The sequence below is a fragment of the Notothenia coriiceps genome, unplaced genomic scaffold (genome assembly GCF_000735185.1).
Source record: "Notothenia coriiceps isolate Sejong01 unplaced genomic scaffold, NC01 NC01_scaffold00037244, whole genome shotgun sequence".
NCBI lineage: Eukaryota > Metazoa > Chordata > Actinopteri > Perciformes > Nototheniidae > Notothenia > Notothenia coriiceps.
The window spans coordinates 5,912,992-5,935,749 of NW_011369945.1; the positions used below are offsets into that span (position 1 = coordinate 5,912,992).

Here is a 22,758-nt window from a genome sequence, read left to right on the forward strand (position 1 = left end):
TGTTCAGACACATAGCTGACATTTCTTTTATCTGACACAAAGGACATTTTCCCTCTGTTCTTCGTGTTGTTCACAGGAGGAAGGGCAGAACCCTCCAAATCTAAGCAGGACATTACATTGAAAAGCTCTCACAACCTTAGCAATGCAGTGAGCAATGAAGTGTCTTACGTTAACATTTTTGCTATGACTTAGCTGGTCAGTCCATCATCTTTTCCATGTTATTTCCCATCCAATTCAATGTCCTCTTGATGTGAAGGGAAATGTGGACGGAAATGAATGGATATCCTTATGTTAATAGGGTTTGTTATGGCAAGGAAATGTTTTTGTCAGCAATTTTAACAAACCCAAACTCTGCCAGTGGTTGGATTAAAGCACGTCTTTAAAACTTCAACTCAGAAAATGTTGATATGACTAAATACTTGTGGCCCCAAAACAGATAGATTTGAAGTAAATCTACTTCAACGCCTGCTTGGCAGCATTGTGGTTTTCTGGAAAGATGGGGGACCAAATATGGATTATTCCTCTAATCTCAGTATAAAGTATTGTTTTTAGCTCTATGAAACTGGATAAGCCACATGTTTAGTACTGTCTTTAAGGGTTGATGCTCTTTACTTTTAGATTGGTGTCTCCAGTGCATACAGTTTCTGGATATGCCACTTGGTGGAGATAATGAACAACATTTTGCCCAGATGTATTCTTGATAATATATTAAAAGCAGTATTAAAATTAGGGGTGCACCGAATGGGAAATTCTTGGCCGAAACCGATACCGAAAATAGGAAACAGTTGGCCGAATGCCGAAAGGCCGAAAATGATTAATAGAAATAATATATAATGTATACATTTTTTACCAATGTTGTTCAGCTACCTGATTATGGAAAAAGACATGATTATGGCAAAACTTAACTTAAATAATAATCACTATTATGGGTCCATAAAACATTTATTCAGCACTTTTGAATGCATACAGTACATTAATTCCAAGTCAATTGCATTTTCTTTTCTCTGTAGGATAACTACAACAAAGTGCATTCAGAACAAAGCCAAGGTGCTTTAAAACTGCATAAACATCTAGGCCAGTAGGCCTACAACAAAATAGTGTAAATAAAGACTGTAACAGCCAGGCCTTCAACAACAACAAATGCACCTATAAGTGCATGCATACAAATGTGCAAACTGGATAAATCCACATGAATGTAACTATTTACAAATGAAATTACAATTGAATNNACATCTATATTGATTCTGACTTTTCTACGTCCAACTCACAGGTTTATCATTGCTTTGAGAAACAAGATTATTAATTTACCCCTTTTAGAAGTGTAGTTATGGTCTTTTGTTCTGGAAATGTCATTTTCAAGCCTGGGGCCTGAAAAACAGGGCTGTAAGATTACATTACAATGTATTTAGCTGACGCTTTTATCCAAAGCGACTTACAATAAAGTACATTTGACCAGGAAGATACAACCTTGAAGAAAACAAGCCGCTCAAGCCAGCCGTGCCCTATCTAGTTAGGTGAACGTTCACATAAAAGGGGTGGTATTTGGAGCATTCGACCAATCACAAACATGGAGAAGCGTACTGACAGCGCAGCGTCATACTTCCTGAATGAAAAGTCAACTATAATATTAGACATGAAGAAGTTAAACTTTAAACATCCATGACTTAAACACTTTATCCAGGATCAAAGCCACATAGCTGCACCTGCAAGGTGAATACAGCTGGTAACAGAACAAGTGTTTGAATGCGTACATTAACAGGTTTATGATATCACTGCCCCGTCTAAGACACCATCTGACTTTCATTACATTTGACTCGAGTGTTTCGTCAACTTAATGTGTTGCTTAAAATAATACTTCTGCATACAGTATGTGACACTGTGAGTGTTGCACGGCCAGATACGGCTCAGCTGACTCAGATAAGGAAATATATGATACATTATGATGTGATATGCCGCGGACTGTACTTAATGTTACTCTGATCCGGTTACTTATGTTGTTGCAGATATTTAAGTAAGCTTTCTTAACGCTAATGTTATAATAGTCAGATTGCTCTGAAGATGGGAGGTGATATTCTATTAATGTTCACGTTCACACAGTCGCTGATTTTTGCCGGCCGTCTTTCCTGCAACGGCAGCTTTTCTGTATTTCCTTTCTCCTGTAATATGACTTGATCGCTTTAAACTCCGCACACTGAGCTCTGATTGGTCAGCAGGCAGTGCTTTCACTGAGTTGAGCTCTTAGCCTGCAACCTAACCTGCTCCGGGGCAGGTTAGCCGCACAGCATATGTTACCATGGAGATCTAGCCTGCTAAAAAGAGAACCTGCGTCGTAGGACCGGAAAGCCCGAGCTTTCCCTGAAGTTAGCCGGCTAAGCGAAAATCCAGCATCGTAGTACAGGCCTCTGGCCTCAGGTCCATCTGGTTGTTTATTTTGTTGTCTTCTTTATGTCAACAAGTAACAATGAGGATATGATAATGTTAAATCCCATTAAAACAAGTTAACTCGTGTCTTTCTTGAGTAACTAGAAATAATTTAAATGAGTTTGTAACGTAAAGGGTGGACCAATAATGAAGAAATATTTGGACTTGCAACAAATGACAATTCTAATTTGACTTTATTATTCTGACTGACTGCGTATTTTTCTTTGCTCTCCAGCCCAGGAGTCGGGGGGTTCTCCTTGTCCCAGCTCGTGTCCCGATCTTAACAAGTCTCAGACCCTGAGCTCCTTATCAGAGAGTGGGGCTGTGCTCGTGGAAGTCTGCTGTCTGCTGGTGCTCGCTGTTGACAATAAGGTATTATTTTTGCATCTGTGGCTACGCTAAATGAAAATACATTCCTCAAGTTTATTCAGATTACACAGGTGGCAACAATTTACTAAGGCTACTTTAAAAAGTGAATTGATTTTTGTCTCCAAGCCACCTACAGGGCCATTTGTAGAAGGTTCCCCAACAAACAAATACACCAAGTAAAAGTGCAGAAAAGCTATCGATAACAATGATTCAAAGAGAAACTCATGGAGCCTTTTAAAAGTGGCATACGCAGAAGGTGAACTGTAGCTAATCCCCAATGGTTTAAAATGGCTTAGCTAAATTAAACTCGAACTATGCAAGAAAACTCTCTCACATGTATAGTTTTACACTGTCGTAAGTTGGTTCCTGCAGAATGTTGCATTTATAGATACTGTGTTTGTCTTCCAGGCAGCAGCGGAGGAGCTGTGTCTCTTGCTCAGCCAAGTCTTTCAGATTGTTTACACGGAGTCAACCATCGACTTCTTGGACAGAGCCATTTTTGATGGAGCAACTACACCTACCAGACACCTCTCTCTATACAGCGGTAAGGGGAAAACAGGAAAAACAAACTGAATGGGACTAGTTATTGTCCTTTAACAAGTTTATGTGTTGTTGATTCAGAAATAATCCTTTTAATTATTCACTTGTTTTTTATTTTGCAGAGGATTCTTCAAGCAAAGTGGATGTTAAAGAGTCCTTTGAAGGGGAAGCAGGCACATTGTAAGAGCACAGTAAGAGTCCTACTTTGATCATAGGTATTCAGTTGGACACAGAAAGAATTTGAAACGTTTGTTTTTATCTCTCAGTCCTTTCCAGGCATCTATGGAGGCAGAAGGAAGCTCCCCATCAGCGTCCACCCCTGCTTCCCCTCAAACGAAGACGGCGAGTGAAGGAGAGCTCAGCACCACCGCTGCAGAGCTGCTGCAGGACTACATGACCACAGTATGACAACTTCACACCTTTCTGTACATGAGAATATTTTCCCAGACTGTGATTAAAATAAGTCTCCATTTTAATCTCTTTTATTTTCTGTTTAGCTGCGGACAAAACTATCATCACAGGAGATCCAGCAGTTTGCCACGCTGCTCCATGAATACCGTAACGGTGCCTCCATTCACGAGTTCTGCATTAACCTGCGGCAACTCTACGGGGACAGCAGGAAGTTCCTTTTACTTGGTACGACCACACTGTACTCCCATTAGTTAAGAGACAAGGATGATGGGCATCATGCCACAAGACTATTGTGTTGCTGTGGTCAAACCGGCACCATTTCATCTCCCCACATGAAATCGTGAGATGTTGTAAAAAACATGTGGATAAAATTCCCAGTAGCACCAATTTTTTACTCAATATTTAAAAAGAAAACACCTGTGTTTTATATCAGAATAAATGCAACAGAAATGTTTTAAAGTAGGGCTGCACAATTAAGTGGAATCACAAGATGCCATATCTTCTGCAGAGACATTCCTATTCTACAGGCTTTATAGAAATCCTTGTTTGCTACAGATCCTTTTTCAAAAATCACTTACCTTTTTAATATTATGAAACGGTAACCGTATGCCTTGTAATCTCTCGCTGCAGGCCTGCGCCCCTTCATACCAGAGAAGGACAGCCAGCACTTTGAGAATTTCCTGGAGACCATCGGTGTGAAGGACGGCCGAGGCATCATCACGGACAGCTTCGGACGCTACCGCCGCACAGCAAGCTCCGCCTCCGACTCCACCACCAACGGGAACGGCGCGGCAGGAGGGAGCGTGGCCTCGGACGAGGGCCAGGAGGCCTCGGAGGGGGACGAGTGGGACCGCATGATCACGGACATCAGCAACGACATCGAGGCCCTCGGCTGCAGCATGGACCAGGAGGGCGTGGCCCCCTGAACCAGAGAACACAGGGGGACACTGAGGAGGTGAACAAGTAGGCATGAGCTGAACGGATCAGATGAAGGGGGTCCGAAGCACTGACCTAAGAGTTTTTTTTTGTTTATTGTATTTTCCTCTAATTATCAAGAGGACGTTCCATAATCCCCACGCACTCAAGGAAAACCTCAACCTATCACCACGAAGAAAACAAACATGAAGTCAACAAATGCACTTATGCTGCAGACATTAGGCAGTCAGTGGGCTATTTTTGCATTTCAGAGGATTTCAGAGCCTCTGATTTATTTTGAAAGTCACTTGATTTTGTACTCTTTTTATTGGCAGTATCTGCCACGGCTGTCGGCATTGTAGTGAAAATCTCCAGTGATTGAGAATATTAGTATAATAGTACTTCAGCCTCTGGAGGATCCACCAGAGGACTGTGTGCATGTTTTAGAAGGTAAAGACTGAGGCTGTATCGATGTGCTGTTGTATTACCATTAGGTCAGTCAGCTTCATCCACCAGGAGAACTCATTTATTTCACATTTGTGTGTCGCTGTGAGAGTGGAACATTTTGATATATATAATTTTTTCTCATAAGATTTGTGTATCACTTAACAGTACACTATCATTTTTTTATCAGTGTTTACTCTTATATATATTGTTTTGCTTTATTCAAACTGACCAAGGAAATGCTGTACAAACAAAACATTCTCAGTCAATCCAAGCGATTGAGTGGAATGTATTTGACAAAGCCACTTATGGCTGATGTAAATGTATGATTTCTCCTGCAGGTCATCTTTGTTATGTCTCCTGATATTACATGTATCTGTCATTGTGCCTTTACACTGCAGTACTGCTGCCGACTGTCTGCCACACAGACAGGGAATTATGAACTGTAACTACAGTTGTTGAGCAAATCATGGTTATTAAATAACAGCTATTTACACTGACATGTCTGTTTTTCTTTCAAAAGCGCTAAGCATTAATGAGCCTTTTTTATTATTCTAAGCTGCTGCATTATAAGCAGTTTGAAATGAGGCTGTGCTGTGTTGTGTATGACTTTCATACACCAAATCTGACCCAAGACGTGAAGGTTTAATCTGATTATGATCCTCTCTGACTGATCATGTGCTTGGATGCACGTAAGCTGCTGTGAAACATCAGTCTGAGTTTAATCAAAGCAATCATGCCAGACATGCCCTACAAAGTTGGGGGATATTTTTGTGAGTCTTGGAAAATTGGCAAGAAACATGGAGCTCATTCCAGCCTGTGAAGCCACTCTGGGATTTTAAAACATTTCCTTTACAGATCTACTTTTTATATGATTTTAAAAGTATAAAAACTGGAATGAGTTCTCGTATTTGTGGTCCGGATAGAGCAGAGGGTATAGGAGTGCATGTGCAGACTGCAACACTACACCTGGGTTCAAATAGCTTTGGCTCTCGACACTGTCTGCCTCAAACAAAAGGATGATCTAACCGAGCAAATCCTCTCATCACACAAGCAAACTATTCTCGGCTAGTTTCTGAGAAAGTCTCAGCACTGTTTTGGTACATAAGTAGAGTAATTATTGTTTTTGACACAGCCTCTGTGTAATCGAGCTATGTTCTCACAGCTTGGCAGACTGCTAATTGGCCGACTGTAAATTAATCCAGTTTTTAAACAGCAGAATGAACCATGGTGCCTCATTTGAAGTAGGTAATTATTAAATAGATCTGTTTGTTTGATTAAGTCATTAAACAGATCCCATGCTGCTTTATAACAAGAGTATTTACCACAACTGCTGGAGCCCCTGTCACTTCGTGTGAGTATTCCTCATGAAGAACAATAAGATGGGTGTTGGCTCGTTTGAATGAGAAGATCATTGTAGTCACAAATGCAAACATGAGATTTAAATTATAATGGTTATGGGATTAACATTGTGTAAAATCTGTAAATACAGTGGATTTGCATCTCCAAATGTTTCAGAGTTTAAATAGAAAACAATCTAGATATTAAAATAAGGGTTAATTTATGTTGTGGTTTACCTTAATAAGACTAAAGCCTAGCTAGCATACCAGCTATAATTAGAAGTCAAAATGTGTTAACAATGGTTGAATTACTTTATTTACTGGCAAACTCTCATATTTATCACCTGGCTGCAGTTCCCCTTAGTTCTATATAACCTTTTAACATATCCTGCACAGTTTTTGTTTTCAGGTCAATTTAACATATTTTAGGCATCTGTTCCAGCATCAACAGAAACATCGGATATACGAAGCCCGAAATGGCAGACAAAGTTGGCCACAATGTTGGAACAAATCTGTCCCAAAATTCTGATTAAACAAATTCAAAAAGCTTGAAATATATATTAAAAAAAACTCAACCTTTGATCCTCAATGAAAGGCCTAGCCTAATCCAAAATTAAAAGGAATCTGCAAGCAAGGGGCTTTTCCCCAAATTAATATCCCACATAGAAAGCTATGGTTTAATCTCTATTTTTAGCTCCAGGACACTTTTAATAAGTGTTCCTCTGACCTTATAAATCAATTTTCCAACAACAAACACAGTCAGAATCCGTGTCTTTCTTAACACTCCAGGGGGTTAATGGTGTGGTCGAGTTCAGGCCTCAGCAACGTGCTCTGTTCTCCAACAAAAACAGTGACTCAGCTCTTATTTCTACAACATCAAAAGTTAACAGTAACATTTCTGGTTGGGCATCTTCCAGTAAATCATTGATAAATTGGTCAAATGTATTTGCAAAGTGTCACAAATGAGGAAGTAGGAACATTGTGTTACCACAGATTTAGTTATAATCCAAAATAGGGAATAATCCATCAGTTAAAAAAAATACTTCCTTGACTATTCTTGGTCACTTCTCTGGGCTGTGGTTTCTTGTATGGTCTCATTCTTACAGTTAATATTTGCTGAGATTTATCGATTCACTCCAACACAAAGACTCGGCATGTGGATGCTGTCTGAGACTGGGATTATCGCCAGTCTCCCCCTGCGGACCCCCTGTGAGCCTCCTGTCAGTCATTGATGCTTGTTGTGTCTGCTGCTCAGTCAGGGTGAGAAGTGCCTCTCTGTGGTGTCACATCTGCTAAATTCCTGGAAGAGTATCACAGCTACATTCCCAGAAAACAACTCTGACAAATGGTTAAGAAAGCAAGACTGCTCGCTGCTTTAAAATACATATAAATCTAACTGGAAGCTATAACGTAATTACCCTTAAATTAAATGCACATCATACTGTCAAAATCTCCCTGAATTAGCTGTCTATTTTTTGCATCAGGACTGTGGTTTCCACACAGTATCTTCATGCTTCAGCCTGGCGATAGTGCCAGATTGTATGCTAGTCAATTCATTTTGTCATGGAAATTAGAAGATTTAGGCATGACATTAATAAAATGTCAAAGTCCAGGAGCATCTGTCAGACCTTGAATCTAAACAAGCACAACGATTTTCTTGGTGTTTCTTGGATTGAGAAATTGTCGCAGTATTTAGGTCATTTAATAAGCTTTATAGAACAAGAGAAAGATAGAAATCTTGATCACCAGCAAAAAGTCTACTATAGCCCCTTTTTGGTAGCCTTTCAGTCAAAAGGAGTTAGTTTTGGCATTCAGCAGCGGTAAACCAACGTAAAGCTGGAGCTCATGCATGAAAATCTCAAAGTCCTTCCAGTGTTTCCCCTAGGATGGGCCCGCGCCTTAGCAGCAAAATGTGAGCGCGGAGCACCTGGAATTTTGTAGTGTGTGTGCGCGTGCGAAGTGCGCCCCGCCAATATGTTGTGTCTGTCAGCAACAGCAAGGCTCTTGAGTTCTAATAGCCTATACAGTGGCAATGTCTCAATATTTAGCAAAATACACCTTTATTGAACATACAGTAACACAAATACTACAAATCCACATAACAAACAATCAAAAGTCAAAAAGGGTCGCCACTTATTATTATTTTACTAATAAGTGGCGCCGCCGCCACTTCAGGCCCTCCAGAATGGAAAGGGATGCAGGGATCAGCAAGGGTTACACCGACAGCTCACATGCTAAAACGCGTCACCCCGTGCTCATGTCTTCACATGGTCTTCACACATACTCAAAACCAGATGCCAAAACCTGCTGGAGCCAACTGTTTACACCAGTGCAGCGTGCACAGACGACAGCTGTATGCGGAACAAAAGTATTATGAAAAAAAAAAAAAGAACTGAGGGGATTATTTGAAGAAAGGTGGAAACCCAATGTATGTCCTTTACCAAAGTTTTACCGACAAATTAAATATTTCGGGAATGTATTCCTTTTCTGGATGTTAGTTTGACGAGAACACAGACACCACTCTCATTTAAGACGGTCAATTATGAAGCTTAATGAGTCAGTTAGCCTAGCTTAGCATAATGGAAACAGAGGGGAGTAGTTTGCCTGGCTAGGTTACTTATTAAAGTTATCTACCAGTTTCTCTAAAGCTTAAAGTGACAGCACATTCAACTGGTTTCTTTAATAAGAAGATAAATGTATAGTTTTAAGAGACTTATTCATCATTTGAAGCTAAACTAAACTAATACAGATGTTGTTAAAAGCCCAGAGCATCTCCAAAAAGAGAAGCTTTAATTGTTTAAAAACCAACAATGATGTATACTGCATCCCAACTCAAAAATAATTGTTGGTAAAGTGTATCTAAACTTCTTTATTTTAAATAAATCATGCTTCTTCCTGGCTTAAGTATATCATATTTAACCAAACCAGTTTTAAGGTATGTTTCTGTCTATTATAGGCTCAGTAACACAAGATCAAGTAGGCAAACTTGGTGTTTTCTAGCCAGGTGGCTCATTGTTCAGGGGAACTGCAAACTGAGGCTAGGTATTGTGTTGGTTGAAAAGCAACTAGTGGAGTGAGAGATTAAAGCTGTAATTTTGCCCAATCTATATTATAGTATTCTGGGACACAAGGAGGGGCATCTCAAAGTCTAAACTCCTTTGCTTGTTGTGCGGTCTGTGCATTGTGAGTCTGAACATAGAAAATAGGTTACCTCCAATTATATGTCCCATTATAGAAGGACCCACATAATCATGCCATGAGCTATAATTCAATAAAACAAAACCATATTTTTCAGACAAAGAACACCATCTCAAATGTTAACTTCCAGACTGGAACTGAACAATTAGAGTAAAAAAAGAGCAAAGCTCAACCCCAAGTGCTAAACTTCTTTATTTATAACAAAATGCAGCAATTTGCTGGAAACCACTGCGATTTCAACAACTAGTGCAAAATGACAGTCATCATAAAGAATCATTTTCATCATATTCTACAAATGCTTTCTAAACTACTTAACTACTCGCTTACTCAATTGTGCATAAAGTACAGGATAGTGTACAAATGGTATCCATGTTAAAACATATTTTTAAATGTAACATTTATATTAAGGGAAAGAAGCTGTCGCTGAAACATCCTAGAGGTCTGAATACAGTAAGAATATATTGAAATCTGTGCTTGATAAATCTGGCAAACAACACAAATATAAGGAAACATATACTGTTGAGTAGCTGCTTGCAGTTTAGCTGATGAGGCTTGAAAAGCTCAGGAATAAGATTGAGATTGCTTTACTGTAGTTTAAAAAAGGGCAAGTTTTCTGTTTCAATGTCTAAAATTTGCTGTAGTTTTAAGAAATAAAGGTTTCTGTTTATAGCTGCCATGTATTATAGTTAAGTGGCAAACAAATGATATATTTACTTCAACACTAGAATTCTTCTTTCCAAATTACCTAAATCTCTCTCTTTGATTATAGGGTCTTTAAAACGGTGTTTACATCCCTCACAACATTGTGGTCAAAAAAAGATTGCTCCACAATCTAACAAACAACCAGGGCTGTCATGACAAGAGAAGATTAGACCGGCTGTTTTTTGGTTTTCAGGATTCTTTGCCTCAAACTGTATCCCAGTCACTAGCAAAGCGAGAACCGTCGAGAGTTAATGTTCATCTTGGTGACGCCGATGAGCCTCAGCGGGGCGGAGAGGCCGAGCCCCGGGGTGACGGGACACTCACACAGCAGGTCGGACAGCTCGTCCCGCTCCTCCATGCCGAAGGTGGCGTCATTGAGCATCCGGCGGTGCTGGTGGCACGTCTGCTCGATCTTCAGCTGGTGGATGTCGCTGCGGAGCCGCATGAGCTGCCTCGCCAGCTGCTGGTCCTGCATCCGCATGTCTGTCTGATGGAGAGAGGCGGGACAACAGTGGTGCTCAAACAACCTGATCACTAAATCAAATGGTCATAACTTAAGTGAAAAGTCGAAAAAAATGGCGCTATTGTTTTAGCTGAGTAAATCGTTTTTGGACAGCTTACAACCTTACCATTAAGATGTATAATTGTGTTGTGTTTATTTGTACGTTTGAGAGGTTTGTTGGTAGATGTGTAACCTTCAGACAGAGCCAGGCCATATTTGACCACCTGTCCCACTCTTTATGGTAAGCTAGGCTAATTGTTTCCTGGTTGTAACTGAATATTTACCCTACAGACATAAAATAAGAAAGAAAGAAAGCGAACTTCCTAAAATTGCCCCCAAACTCCTTTTTTAAAGACAATTCATTTGTTGATATAGTTGGAACTTATTTATTTGATGCATGATTTTGATTGACTGCAGATCCCTTGCTGTGAGTCCTTATTGTATAACAAAATCCAAAAAGAAAACTCACAGTAGGACATCAACAAAGAAGTTCCTCATCGTAATCTCTCTCCATTTTATTGCTCTCGTGTCCTCTGTGTGTGCAAACGCCCGTGCAGAGATGTTAACCACCTCTCCCGGCCTCTGTGTTTGTGCAAAACGTTTGCGGCCACATACTGTGAGAGTTTCTCCCTCTGTGCCTCTTTGCGTGCTGCAGCCAAGCTCACCAACCGTGGGGTGAATGCATTGAGTGATTGAGCAGAGGGAAAGAGATTACAGCAGCAGAAACAGTGTGAGACAAATGTCTGCTGCTGCTGCATCCATCTCACTCGCCGGCGCGAATGAGATTCTGCAGGCCACTAATTGGACATGGTGCACGATGTTACATTTTAATTAGCCGAGTTCTTTCCTATGTTGGCCTTTTAATGCAAAATTGTAAGGCTCTTCAAATTAGAAATGTGAGTCAAAGTGTGTATTTTCATCTGTTCACATGCAATTCTCAAGTGTCTAAATAACTTTTAAATAGGACCTACAATATCTAGGGCTGGACAATAAACCAATTGTATATCAATATTGTGATATGAGACCTGAGTCTTACAAATTGGATAACATTATGTCATCTTTTCCCGGTTTACAAAAAAAGATGATATATTTCTACATTGAAAATAATGTAAGCATCGTGTCACCAGTTCTCTCCTCAGCCAGCTGAGAGCTTCATCGATGTTCTCGAACCCCTTCAGTGCACCGGAAGGCATCTTGCACTGAATCACAGCAGACCTCACTGCGGTCTCTTTGGGGGGGGCTGCTTCCCCCTCAGGCTCCTCTGTGACCGGGCCTTTTCCCGATCTAAACTCTCTGAAGCTTTCCATCTCGAGCTGGGCTTTCCAGTCGAGGTACGACGGTCTCCTCGTCTCCAGTCTCAGCTTCTCTGTCAGGGCTTTCAGGTCCATGAGATGGTCGTCTGCAGGCAGAGCCAAGTCTTCCTCACATTCTGCCTTGTCCACAACAATCTGAGGAGCTGAGGTGCTGTCCATGATTAATCTTTTCAAAGTAAAAAGCTCTGTACAAAATGTTTCAAAATAAAAATGAATATCTGCTCTTCATTGGTGGCTTCATTCGTTTTTACAAATAATCATAGTCGTATATGTTTTTCCTTTGCTGTGTCCACTGTCTCTGTCAGGAAAGTTGATATTTAAAAGCTCCTTGACATCTCCATTGGTGTTTCGGAGGAAGAGTTAGATCTGCAGAGGAGAGAAATACAACTTGTGAAACTTTTGCTGACTCGCAATTACATCCAAAAGACGAAGACTAGTGTGTCATCATCTGACAAGCAAGACTAACCTCGGCCGAAGCTTGGCAGGCTCAGTTTTGAGTGGACAGAACATGTCCTGATGATGAGGATAGGGAAAGTTTGTGCCTTTTCCGTGTTTGCCTTCATTCTGTAAAGTGACTGAGCAATTGGCTTCTCTCGTATCAGATAAGAACGGATCAGCGCACAGAGGAAACACACCTACAGGTTTTTCATTTAACAGGAACACATTGTTTCCATAGCAACGTCACAGCCAATGTAAATTAATCTGCACATTTTCCATTTCATGTCGTCAGGGCTTATTGACCTAAACAGTGGAACCTGGGACAGAGGACTGGCAGTGGGGCACGATGGGGGATAGGCTAGCTTTTATACAGCAAGCCTTGTATTTATAGCTAAAAACGTATGTCAATTACTACATAATCTTACAAAATCATAGAATAATCATAAATTAAGAGCCAAGAAAAGTATGTATTAATTACTTATTATTTATAGACCCCTTTCTAATATATATATATATACACATTACAAAAACACACAATTCAACAAAGTGCATTCATTCTAATCCTGGGTTAAGTTATAACTATGGTGATAGGAGGTTTTAATGATGTTTGGAAAATAATTATGAATTCTATTAAAGGTTTTCGCTAAGGCATAGCATACGGATGTGCTTATCTTGGGATCCCCTGGGTAATCAATGTTTTACTGTGTTATTTTTTACCATTTCTTTTTGCATTTAATTACATGTCATTATGTGAATATATACATGTATGTACATGTAGGGTGCATTTATGATTAACTTAGTGAATACATGTAGATGTGTTGTGCAATGTCAACACACTATTTTACTAGTAACTTGATTTACATATGAAATGTCTTCTTCTCCATAATAGATGCGGCAGGGGGAAAAGCGATAAACAACTTTAAATTTGGTCACAAAACTAGAAAGTTAATTGGACGCTCCCTTCACAAAACCACAAGAGTCTATCCCAAATATCAGGGCAATCCATCAAATATGTGCTGACTTATTTTAGTCTGGACCAAAGTGGTGGATCAACCTACACGCTAGCTTTCCTACCATAAAGCCATACATTGCTAAAAAGTTATCTCACATATTCTTAAGGAGCCTGCTCTTGTTTATTGCTATACATCCATACGCAGTTGCATTTACACAAAGACATATGGGATCCAAATCAAATTATTCCATAATGGGCACAGCAGACCAGAAGTGAAGTCATTGCCCTTGTAGCTAATGATAGGCTTAGCTGCTCCGCAAGGTAAATAGACCTCTGACTGTGCAGAGTAGCTGACTTACTGTTTGAATGCCCTGGAATGGATCCTCTCATTCTTTTCTAAAGGAACCAGTGTGCCTCTGGAGACCACATTGTTACAGGAGGCCGGTGAAAGCGGAGGAAAATCCATGCCACATGCATTTTTAAAGAGTTTGTAAAGACCCTATATGTACAGCGAGATATTGATTTAAACTGTGAATAGGAACTGCAGAGCCAGGGTGTTTAGAAAGATAGGGGAAGTGTGTGTGTGTGTGTGTGTGTATGCATATAATAAGCTTTGATGAAAACTATAAAGACTTACATGGTTGTGAATCATAACCACTCTTATTGTGGATTTCTTGTGAGACTCTTGGTGAAGCCAGCCACTTTTCAATAGACCAGCAGGGAAGCTTTTTCTTAAGGAAGCCAGCATTTACATCCTGAATATGAATATCAAATGCAGTCTGAGGCAAATACAAACTCAGACAAATCTTTGTGGGGAAAAAGGACCATTTATCGCTATATCCAAATATCTCAACTGGCATCAAGTATTGCACGTATAATCCTCTGGTTTCAAGTCAGCAGAATTTGATGGCTCGTCTACATCCAGTACAGCGTTACCACACCAGTAAAATGTGTTTGATGCTGTTATGAGATGCCAAACCTTAAGGTCTGGCTAAAGACCTTAAGAAGTCTGGCTCTCCCATCTAGCACACGCAGGCATGTCTACATAACAAACATGAATGCAGAGTAACCGACCAGGCTTTATCCTCTGTGAGTCATTTCCATTTAAAGGTGCTACATTAGAACTGGAGGGAAGGTTATGTGCTGATATACAGTTCTGAACATGGGAATATGAGAATCATCCACATCATCAGCAGGATAGCACTGGGAATAAAAGAGATGAGAAGCCGAAAAACTAAAGCTATTTATAAGTCAAACACCCAATAACTGGCATATTGGATTTGTTCGTTACGGCAACATAAACTCATAAAGACTGTGGTTCATAATGTGCAACATTTACAGCCTACACACCAACCACAAGTGGAGCAGAAAGCCCATAATTGATAGTATCAACAGGTGTTTTTTTTATGGTTGTTTATGAGTTTGAATAAAGTACATTTTAGAGTCTAAAACTAAAATACTGTGTTACTGTATCTAGGTTAATGTCAAGGTGACCATCAAACATGAGTCCTTTGGTCTTTAGTCAAACCATAACCCAAAGATAAACAGGCAATAATGCACAACATAACCTAAAATGTTATGTCTGCATAGACAGACACAAGGTTAAGATTATTGGTAAATGATAATCAAGATTACAAATAACGTTTTCCACTTGTTCATGGGTTAAACTTGACACATGCAACAATACAACTTAATGCTATATTACTGTCTTTAGATTTCTAATTTTAAATATGAACTTGACAATACTTTTAGACTAAGCATTGACGACAAATAACGTTGTGGTTAACAAATATCACACCATTGCTCATGTAGCCAAATGTATAAATAAAACCCCATGTAACTAGTTCTAGTTTGTTTCTTCAGGATATAGCCTAGCATAATTTCACATTGCAACATGTTAAGGCTACATTTGAACGTGTAAACGAGGTGGCACTGCGAGCTCACATCAACATTTATTTAATTTTTAACCTGCTCTATCTTTTCTGACACCGTGCTGCAGAGTCACCACCGGCATCATGTGGAACAGGCTAATATAATTCAAACTGCGTGTGGTTCGTTACCTTTTGTGAATCTCCCCGCAGAAGACAAACTTGTAGTTCAAGCAGCGACATCAGTGGAGACCGTCACGTCGCGAGCCAGCTCTCTCGCTCATATCATCCACGAGCAGCTCCACGGTTCACTTGTTTTTGAGCAGAGAGCTACCGGAGGAGGGGCGGGAGGTTGCGTCAGGTTCTGGTTGCCTGGAGACGTCCCAGGAATCCCAATCAGACTTCCCGCCGCACGGATATTACTGGAAGTGCGCCACAACTTCACTTTTACTATCATTTATTTTTAACAAATACACTTTTTAAAACAAACAACAATTTGACAAGTACAAAATGTGAAAAAAATCGACAATTAAATACAGACTACAACGTTTGTTTTAACTGTTACAAGTTGCACCCATCACGAAAGTTCTCTAACCAAATTTGCCACAAAAAGGTACAAAAACCTTTTCAAAATTGTTTAATGGGACATTTGAATCAAAAACTATTAATTGTAAAGCTTACTGATGCACCTTTGTGTGCCACATTCAGAGTTGTAAGGTATAATTTCAGCCTATAACAACACATCAATAAATATAGATATAAATAAAGTATTTTTTTTTCAATATAACTTCAATATAGCATGTAATTTCTCCTGGTTTGCTTTAGTGCTGATTGTCTGCCATCACATGAGACCGAGTGCAGGGGACTGGCCCTAAGCGATAGTGTTTTAATGAACATTAATGGTTACTGTTTTACAATATCTTCAAGTCAAGATAATATATTTGTTAGTTTTTCTTTGTCCAAACCTTTATATATACAGTCTATGGTCCAAACACAACATTTAATTGATTGATTTCATTTCCCACACAACTACAGAAGCATTCATTGAGCCTATACTAATATATTTCCATCCTTTGATAACAGGGCAGCAACATGTAGTTCGGGTCATTTAAGTGTTCCCTGTAATATTACTTTTAATCAATATCGTGATTATATTGGTAGTTACAAACCTGCAGAAAGTTGTTCATACATTTGTAAAAATAACCTGTTTTATATAGATGTCAGACATTCAGGAAGAATGTCTTATCATACAATGATTGTCATATTGCTTAGTGCTAGATTCTTATGGTATGGACTGTAAAATAAATCAAAATGACATAGCCTAAACATAAAATAAATGTCCAAACCAAACAATCATATCAGCAACCCTGGACTAACAGTACTGGAAGATCTCTTTTCCAGGGCTAATATCCAATAATGAATCACACATCTGTTAAATATTTTAGTGAACAACAGGAGTGAAACAAGTCTCTGTCCACAACATTTACAAGCTGAACATCAAAAGGTCAAAAACCCTGTATTACCAGTTTCATCAACACCTCATTTAACCATAAATGTTCTACATAAAAATATTCACACAAGTTATGTAATTTTTCATTTATATTGTTGGAAAATATTTAAGAAAATCTGTAGAAAAAGTATTTTTTTGTTTTATATTTGGTTCTGCTGATGATGTGGACATTTTTGTTGTGAAATAAATAGTGGTAAGACTTACATTTAAGGACAATGTTTATTGTGAATGGACTGCATTTATGTTGACTGCAGAGCCTGGGGATTGAACCATCGACCTTCCGATATTGGACAACCATCTACCATCTGAGCCAAAGACGCCCTATTATACTGTATATCTTATATTTTTGACTCATCTTGTGACTTTAGACATCAGTGATGGCCTTTTATGAGCCGGACTACCTAAAATCTAAATTATTTTCATAAAGTAAGTTCCTCAATGTCATCATCAAATGAGGTGATGGCATGGATGGCGGGCCTGCTGTCTGCCACGTGGATGGTGTTGAGGGAGGATGCTGGAGGAGTAGAAGACCCTGAGTTGAAGCTGAGTAGTCCGTCCCTTTTACGCACCCCGTTGGTAGTTGGAGGATTTTTGAGGACCTCCAGCTTATTGTATGTGCTCACACTGTCACCCAGAGGTGTTGCCAGAGCTCCGAATAGTTGCTGCATGAGGCTAGCCTTCCTGTCCTTCTCCGCTCCACCGTCCGTGTCCTTTTCTTTCTCCGTCTCCACCCCTCTGAGGCTAAAAACACCTATCGCCTCTAACGACGAGTCCCTGTCCTGTTTCGGTGGAGGGGGAGGGAAGCCGGAAGAACCTCGAGAAGCTGAATTCCCGAATGAAGGCGCGTAGCTCCCGAATGCCAGGTCGTCACCGGAGATTTGTGTCCGCAGTGCTCTCCTTCCCACTCCTGCTGTGGCAGTTCCACCCTCCATGCCTGATCTCCTCCTTCCACTGTCCCCGCCTCCAGCACGGAAACCGGCCGACTCTTCTGGTTCTGTGAGGTTAAAAACGGAAGAGTTTCTCTGCTCAGGAAGACGAGGAGAAGCGTGGTTACTGGTGGTCTTATTGGACTCAGAAGGAATAGACTCAGCAAAAATGGCATCCTGGGATCCGTGCTCTTGGCGGTCTATTTCACGCATCTTAGCCAGCAGCAGTTCTTTTGTGCGACGTGCTTCCTCTGCCGTTTGCCGATTGGACAGCGCCCCGTGGTTCCACCTGTCCACCTCTTCCTGGACATGGCCACGCTTCCTGTTGTTCTCTTCCTCCTGGCGTAACAGGGAACTCATCCTCTTCCTGTCCTGTTTCTCTTTTTTCTCCTCTGTGGACATAAGACCATGTTTTAATCCTCTTCTCAATGCATTAGTGTTGCAAATGTGTACTCTATGCTCATCTTACCTTCTCTTAGTTGTTTTGCCTTCTCCTCAAGCAAGTTTAGCTCCTGGTTCAGTTGCAGCTTCTCCTCTTTTTGCAGCTCTTTATCGTTCTCCTTCACCAGCTCCTTCTCCTTGTTTCCTTCTATTTCTTTGTTGCTTGTCTTCTGCTGTTCCCACTTTAGATGTCGGTCCTCTGTCTCCACCTGTCTGTCAACACCGGCAAACTCCTGCTGAAGTAAATGGATTGAGAGAAAGAGGCGTAAAAGTTGAATGACACACAAATGACTAAGAGGGGAATAAATGTGAATGTTGGGTACAGTGAATTTACCTTGAGCGATAGATACTCATCAGGTGCCTGTTCACTGTACCCATTGGCATCAGTGATGGCAGGGGGAGGAGTGGGGAAATCCAGACTGGGCGCCCTGTCTTTAGTCTGCACTGCCTTAGTGCTGCTCCTGCTGGGGACTACGTGTGAAACAAGAGCAGAATAAATATTAAAGTCCATTTTGTAGTCCTTTTGCAAACCATGAAACCTTGATCACTAGTTTCCAATATGTATTAGCATCAATGTTCATCAGCTTCTCAAAACTACTTCAATATGGATAAATATACAAACATTTGAGAAGCTTATGTATAGACAGGGGTGCACATAAGTGGTACGCAGGTACGCATGCGCGGCAACAATCTGAAATGCGTACCGTCACTTGTGTCACAAAGCGCGTTACTATACCGTCGTCATGTTATATAAAATCGGGGGATGGGTTCGTTTCCGATCTGGTTCTATGGTCTAGTTAATTGACGGTACGTTATTCATCGTTAGGAAAAATAGGTTATTTGGGAAGGACAGTATTTAGCGCGCGCAAAAGGTTGTCACTTGGGACATTACGGTTACCTTCAGTGTGTTACTTTTTTTGTATGAGCTGTTGTGTTATTTGGTCGTTACAATAAATAAGACGTTTAGAATTTACGACAAAAACAGTTACCTCAGACCACCATGGGTAACTATTCCCGACACGACTAACGTAACCTGCACTTTTTACTGAAGTTATACTTCGCATTTGATTTGACTAATAAGAGCTTGAAAAACCAACATCCAAAGTTTGTGAACCCTTTGAAGGGATAGTGTTATGGCGGTGGAATTATTTTAGACATGATAGGGGGAATTTCACCTCGGACAATACGATATATCCGTTTTTAGTGATAACATCCCGGTATGGATCATTGTTTTGTACAGACACTTGGCAAAAACGAATTTTATGTTTGTCAAGTGGCGGTAACAGTCGGTAGCGAGTATACGACGGAGTGTGGGAGAAAACGTCGGGGAGCAATCTTTTGGCGCCTAAAACCGCAGGAATCGAACTTTTTTTTTTTCCTCCCTCCGCCTCGGATTACGGACTAGTTTAAGATAGGCTCTAATTTCAATTTAAGCCGACACGTATTTTGCGAGTAGGACGAAGGATTCGGTGTAGTTTCTAATAGAGACTTTGTGCATACCTGAGTTTACGCGAAAAAGAGAACCGTACCAAAATAGTGTTCGACTCAGGAAAGAAAAAATAAAGCGACGAAAAAGTTTGTGTACTACGATGAGGTCATCGTCAATCGGACTCCCTTATCGCTTCCGGGCGAGTTACATTTAGTATCTGCGTTACTATATGCAGGTTTTGTGCACGTGTCGTAGTACACAGAGTATCGGTAAGAGGCCACCAGACCGGCAAATGCAGTGTGGCCGTCGGTGACGATAGGCTAGCACATGGTACCACGCTCTGTAGACCGCATGTCTACTTGTCTATTCTCCAACGAATAAGAAGAACTGTCGTACTCAGTTCTTTCGTGTACTTGTGTACGCTAAAATGACATATTTTCTGTAGTCTCCCACGTAAACGTTACTAGTCAGTGCCTAGATCAAGTCACCAGTACCATCTGGACATTGTAGATATGAATGTCACCATCACCTCCTCACGTCTCGAAGAACTGGTGTCTTCCGCAGCACTTGGTAACCTAGTCTAGAGACAAAATCGCGGTCACGACGACATCGTATGTCTGGGGCTAATTGTCGTCGTGGACAGGACACGTGTGCCGCTGAGACAGCATGGCCACTAGGATTTGGCGGAGCCTTTTTCGAAGTGTAATATGGTAGNGTCTCTACTTTAAAGAGTCCTCTCCTGCTGATGTTCAGGTGTATATCAGTATGTAGTGTCTCTACTTTAAAGAGTCCTCTCCTGCTGATGTTCAGGTGTATATCAGTATGTAGTGTCTCTACTTTAAAGAGTCCTCTCCTGCTGACGTTCAGGTTTATCTTTCATCTCTTCTCGTCTTTTTTATTCTTTGTAGAAATGTAGGGAGTTTGTAATAACACTTTGTGGGAGTAGCACCTGCAGTGTTTGTGTGTTGTCATGGTGACAATAAAGTTATTGAATCTTAAATGTATTTGATGAACAGAAGTTCCTGCTTATACACCTAAAACTAGGAGCAGAAGAAGAAAAGACAGAGGAAGATTTTAATTATAATGTTGTGCTGCCATCTACTGGACTCTGACTGAACTACAGAGTTAAGATGAGATCAGATGGATCTTTATTAACCCCTGAGGGGACATTATACACAGGGAGGTTAAGCAGCAGCAGAGTGAGTTCTGATTCACTGAAGAGTAAAGATACAGCTAAAATGATATACAGTAACTGTTAAAACAAGAAGTTAATAAAATAAACATATTTGAGTCTGGATTGTTAAATATATCAAACGGTAGAGCATGAAACTTCCCCACCTCATTGCTGACATTAACACCATTTTTTTTTAATCACACTTTTTTTCAGAAAATCTCAGTAATTACTTTTTCCTGAAAATACAATTGTTTTAACATTTTTCAGAAAATCTCAAATTCAGATTTTTTCTGAAAATCTCAAATATTTTATTTTTTGAGTGAATTCCGACTTTTCAGAAAATCTCAAGATTCTGACTTTTTTCACCAAATTTGAACTTTTTTTCAGAAAAACCCAAATTCTTACATTTTTGTTAATATCGCAAAATGTTGACTTTTCTGAAATCTCAAGATTTAAAAATCTATTTACAAATGTATCTTTTAAAAAAAAATTATATTAACGTTTATTTGTATTTTTTAACTGAATCAAAGAGAAAATAAATCAATGATGTAATCCTGACTTTAGAAAAGCTGTAATTGTATGTTTTTTTTGCTGAAACATTAATCCTCAAATCCCCGTATATTCAATTTCTACTTTATTTTTTTGTCATGGATTTATTTATTTACATCTATTTGATTCTTATTTCACAGCAGAGGAAAAGACGACAGACCTTTGTGTTTTAAATAAAGTTTTATTAAAGATGATCAAGCTCAATAATAACAGCAAACTGAAAACTAAATCCTGTTAACTCATAATACAAAAGAAAAAATGCTGCAGGTAGTGACTGGTCCGCTCAAACACACACACACGCTTTTTCTCTCTCTCACACACACTCTCTCTCTCTCTCTCTCACACTCTCTCACACACACACACACACACACACACACACACACACACACACTGTGACTGCTGTAATAAATTATATGTACAGTCCAGGTCCGTCTGCGGCTCCGTCGACACAGAGAGAAATTCTGCAGAAAAAAAACACAAAATCAAAGTTAATTACGGAAAAAACAGGCAGAGAAAAACTAAATAGAACATTATATTATCGAATATACATACGTTCATATTTAGGCAATATACAAACACATTTTAGAAACTCTAGTTCTCCCCTTGAAGACGATGGGCGCTTCTAAGGAGGTTTTAAACGGTTAAATAAACACTTAAAATTACAATGAAAACAGACGGGCAAAGACGAGCCTCTGATTAAATATACATTAAATACATTATTGCAAAGCTGGAATATTAAAATAGCTTTTAAAAGACAGTAAAAACATAAAAGTAGGAACAATTATAATAAAACAATTTTTTTTAAAAGAAATAAATATTCTATAATAAATAAAATAAATGCATGATAAAAAAAACACCTGCAAACAAATCCATATTAATTACAATTAAAGGAATACTTAAAAAAAAAAAGCATAATAATTACACATTAATGTTTATTTTATTCCATTCTATTTTCTATGTAAATACTGCTATATTTTACTATATCTTTTAATGTTATTATAGTTTTCTTAATATAGTTCTCTAACAAGTAAAACAAGAATTAAAAACACAGATAGAGAACTATATTAAGAAAACTATAATAACATTAAAAGATATAGTAAAATATAGCAGTATTTACATAGAAAATAGAATGGAATAAAATAAACATTAATGNTGCGATTTTACTTTTTTTAAGCAGAGGTTGAGTTCAATAATTTGTACGGACCTGGTCATTGTAGACCTGTAAACATCTATACTTACAGTGGTAGTGGAGTGCAGAGCTTCTTGACCACAGAGCGTGTGAACATTGTGATCAGCTGTTTTAGCGCAGTGCTGCT

General features: G+C 39.5%; 3 protein-coding genes across 4 annotated transcripts; 1 reads left to right on the top strand and 2 right to left on the bottom strand.

Annotated features, from left to right (window-relative positions):
• Positions 1-2,640: 2,640 nt before the first annotated feature.
• On the top strand, positions 2,641-5,600 carry ccm2 (CCM2 scaffold protein; the record flags this gene model as incomplete). Its single annotated transcript, XM_010794185.1, has 6 exons — positions 2,641-2,793; positions 3,199-3,334; positions 3,453-3,510; positions 3,597-3,732; positions 3,828-3,966; positions 4,372-5,600. Coding segments are annotated over 6 exons (918 nt in total), but the record flags the coding sequence as incomplete, so codon positions are not given.
• A 4,609-nt stretch (positions 5,601-10,209) lies between these two features.
• On the bottom strand, positions 10,210-15,762 carry fam167ab (family with sequence similarity 167 member Ab). Its single transcript, XM_010793354.1, has 3 exons — positions 15,606-15,762; positions 11,967-12,521; positions 10,210-10,827 (listed from the first exon to the last, which is right to left on the bottom strand). The coding sequence occupies exons 2-3, from the start codon at positions 12,312-12,314 to the stop codon at positions 10,564-10,566; spliced, it is 612 nt and encodes a 203-aa protein (XP_010791656.1). The 5' UTR covers positions 12,315-12,521; positions 15,606-15,762; the 3' UTR covers positions 10,210-10,563.
• A 118-nt stretch (positions 15,763-15,880) lies between these two features.
• Positions 15,881-18,829, bottom strand: LOC104964541 (lebercilin-like). 2 transcript variants are annotated; one of them, XM_010793356.1, is made up of 3 exons: positions 18,625-18,829; positions 18,319-18,523; positions 15,881-18,241 (listed from the first exon to the last, which is right to left on the bottom strand). In XM_010793356.1, the coding sequence occupies exons 1-3, from the start codon at positions 18,799-18,801 to the stop codon at positions 17,343-17,345; spliced, it is 1,281 nt and encodes a 426-aa protein (XP_010791658.1). In that variant the 5' UTR covers positions 18,802-18,829; the 3' UTR covers positions 15,881-17,342. The 2 variants fall into 2 exon arrangements, with proteins under 2 accessions (XP_010791658.1, XP_010791657.1); XM_010793355.1 differs by having other exon boundaries at positions 18,319-18,526.
• Positions 18,830-22,758: the final 3,929 nt, after the last annotated feature.

Excerpts from the sequence above, each read along its gene's own strand:
- fam167ab (XM_010793354.1), bottom strand. The coding sequence starts at position 12,314 with ATGGACAGCACCTCAGCTCCTCAGATTGTTGTGGACAAGGCAGAATGT. Across the intron at positions 10,828-11,966 it reads GCTGGCTGAGGAGAGAACTG|ACAGACATGCGGATGCAGGA; the intron begins GTGACACGATGC and ends TCTCTCCATCAG.
- LOC104964541 (XM_010793355.1), bottom strand. The coding sequence starts at position 18,801 with ATGGACTTTAATATTTATTCTGCTCTTGTTTCACACGTAGTCCCCAGC. Across the intron at positions 18,527-18,624 it reads ATGAGTATCTATCGCTCAAG|CAGGAGTTTGCCGGTGTTGA; the intron begins GTAAATTCACTG and ends CATTTACTTCAG. Across the intron at positions 18,242-18,318 it reads GGCAAAACAACTAAGAGAAG|AGGAGAAAAAAGAGAAACAG; the intron begins GTAAGATGAGCA and ends TTATGTCCACAG.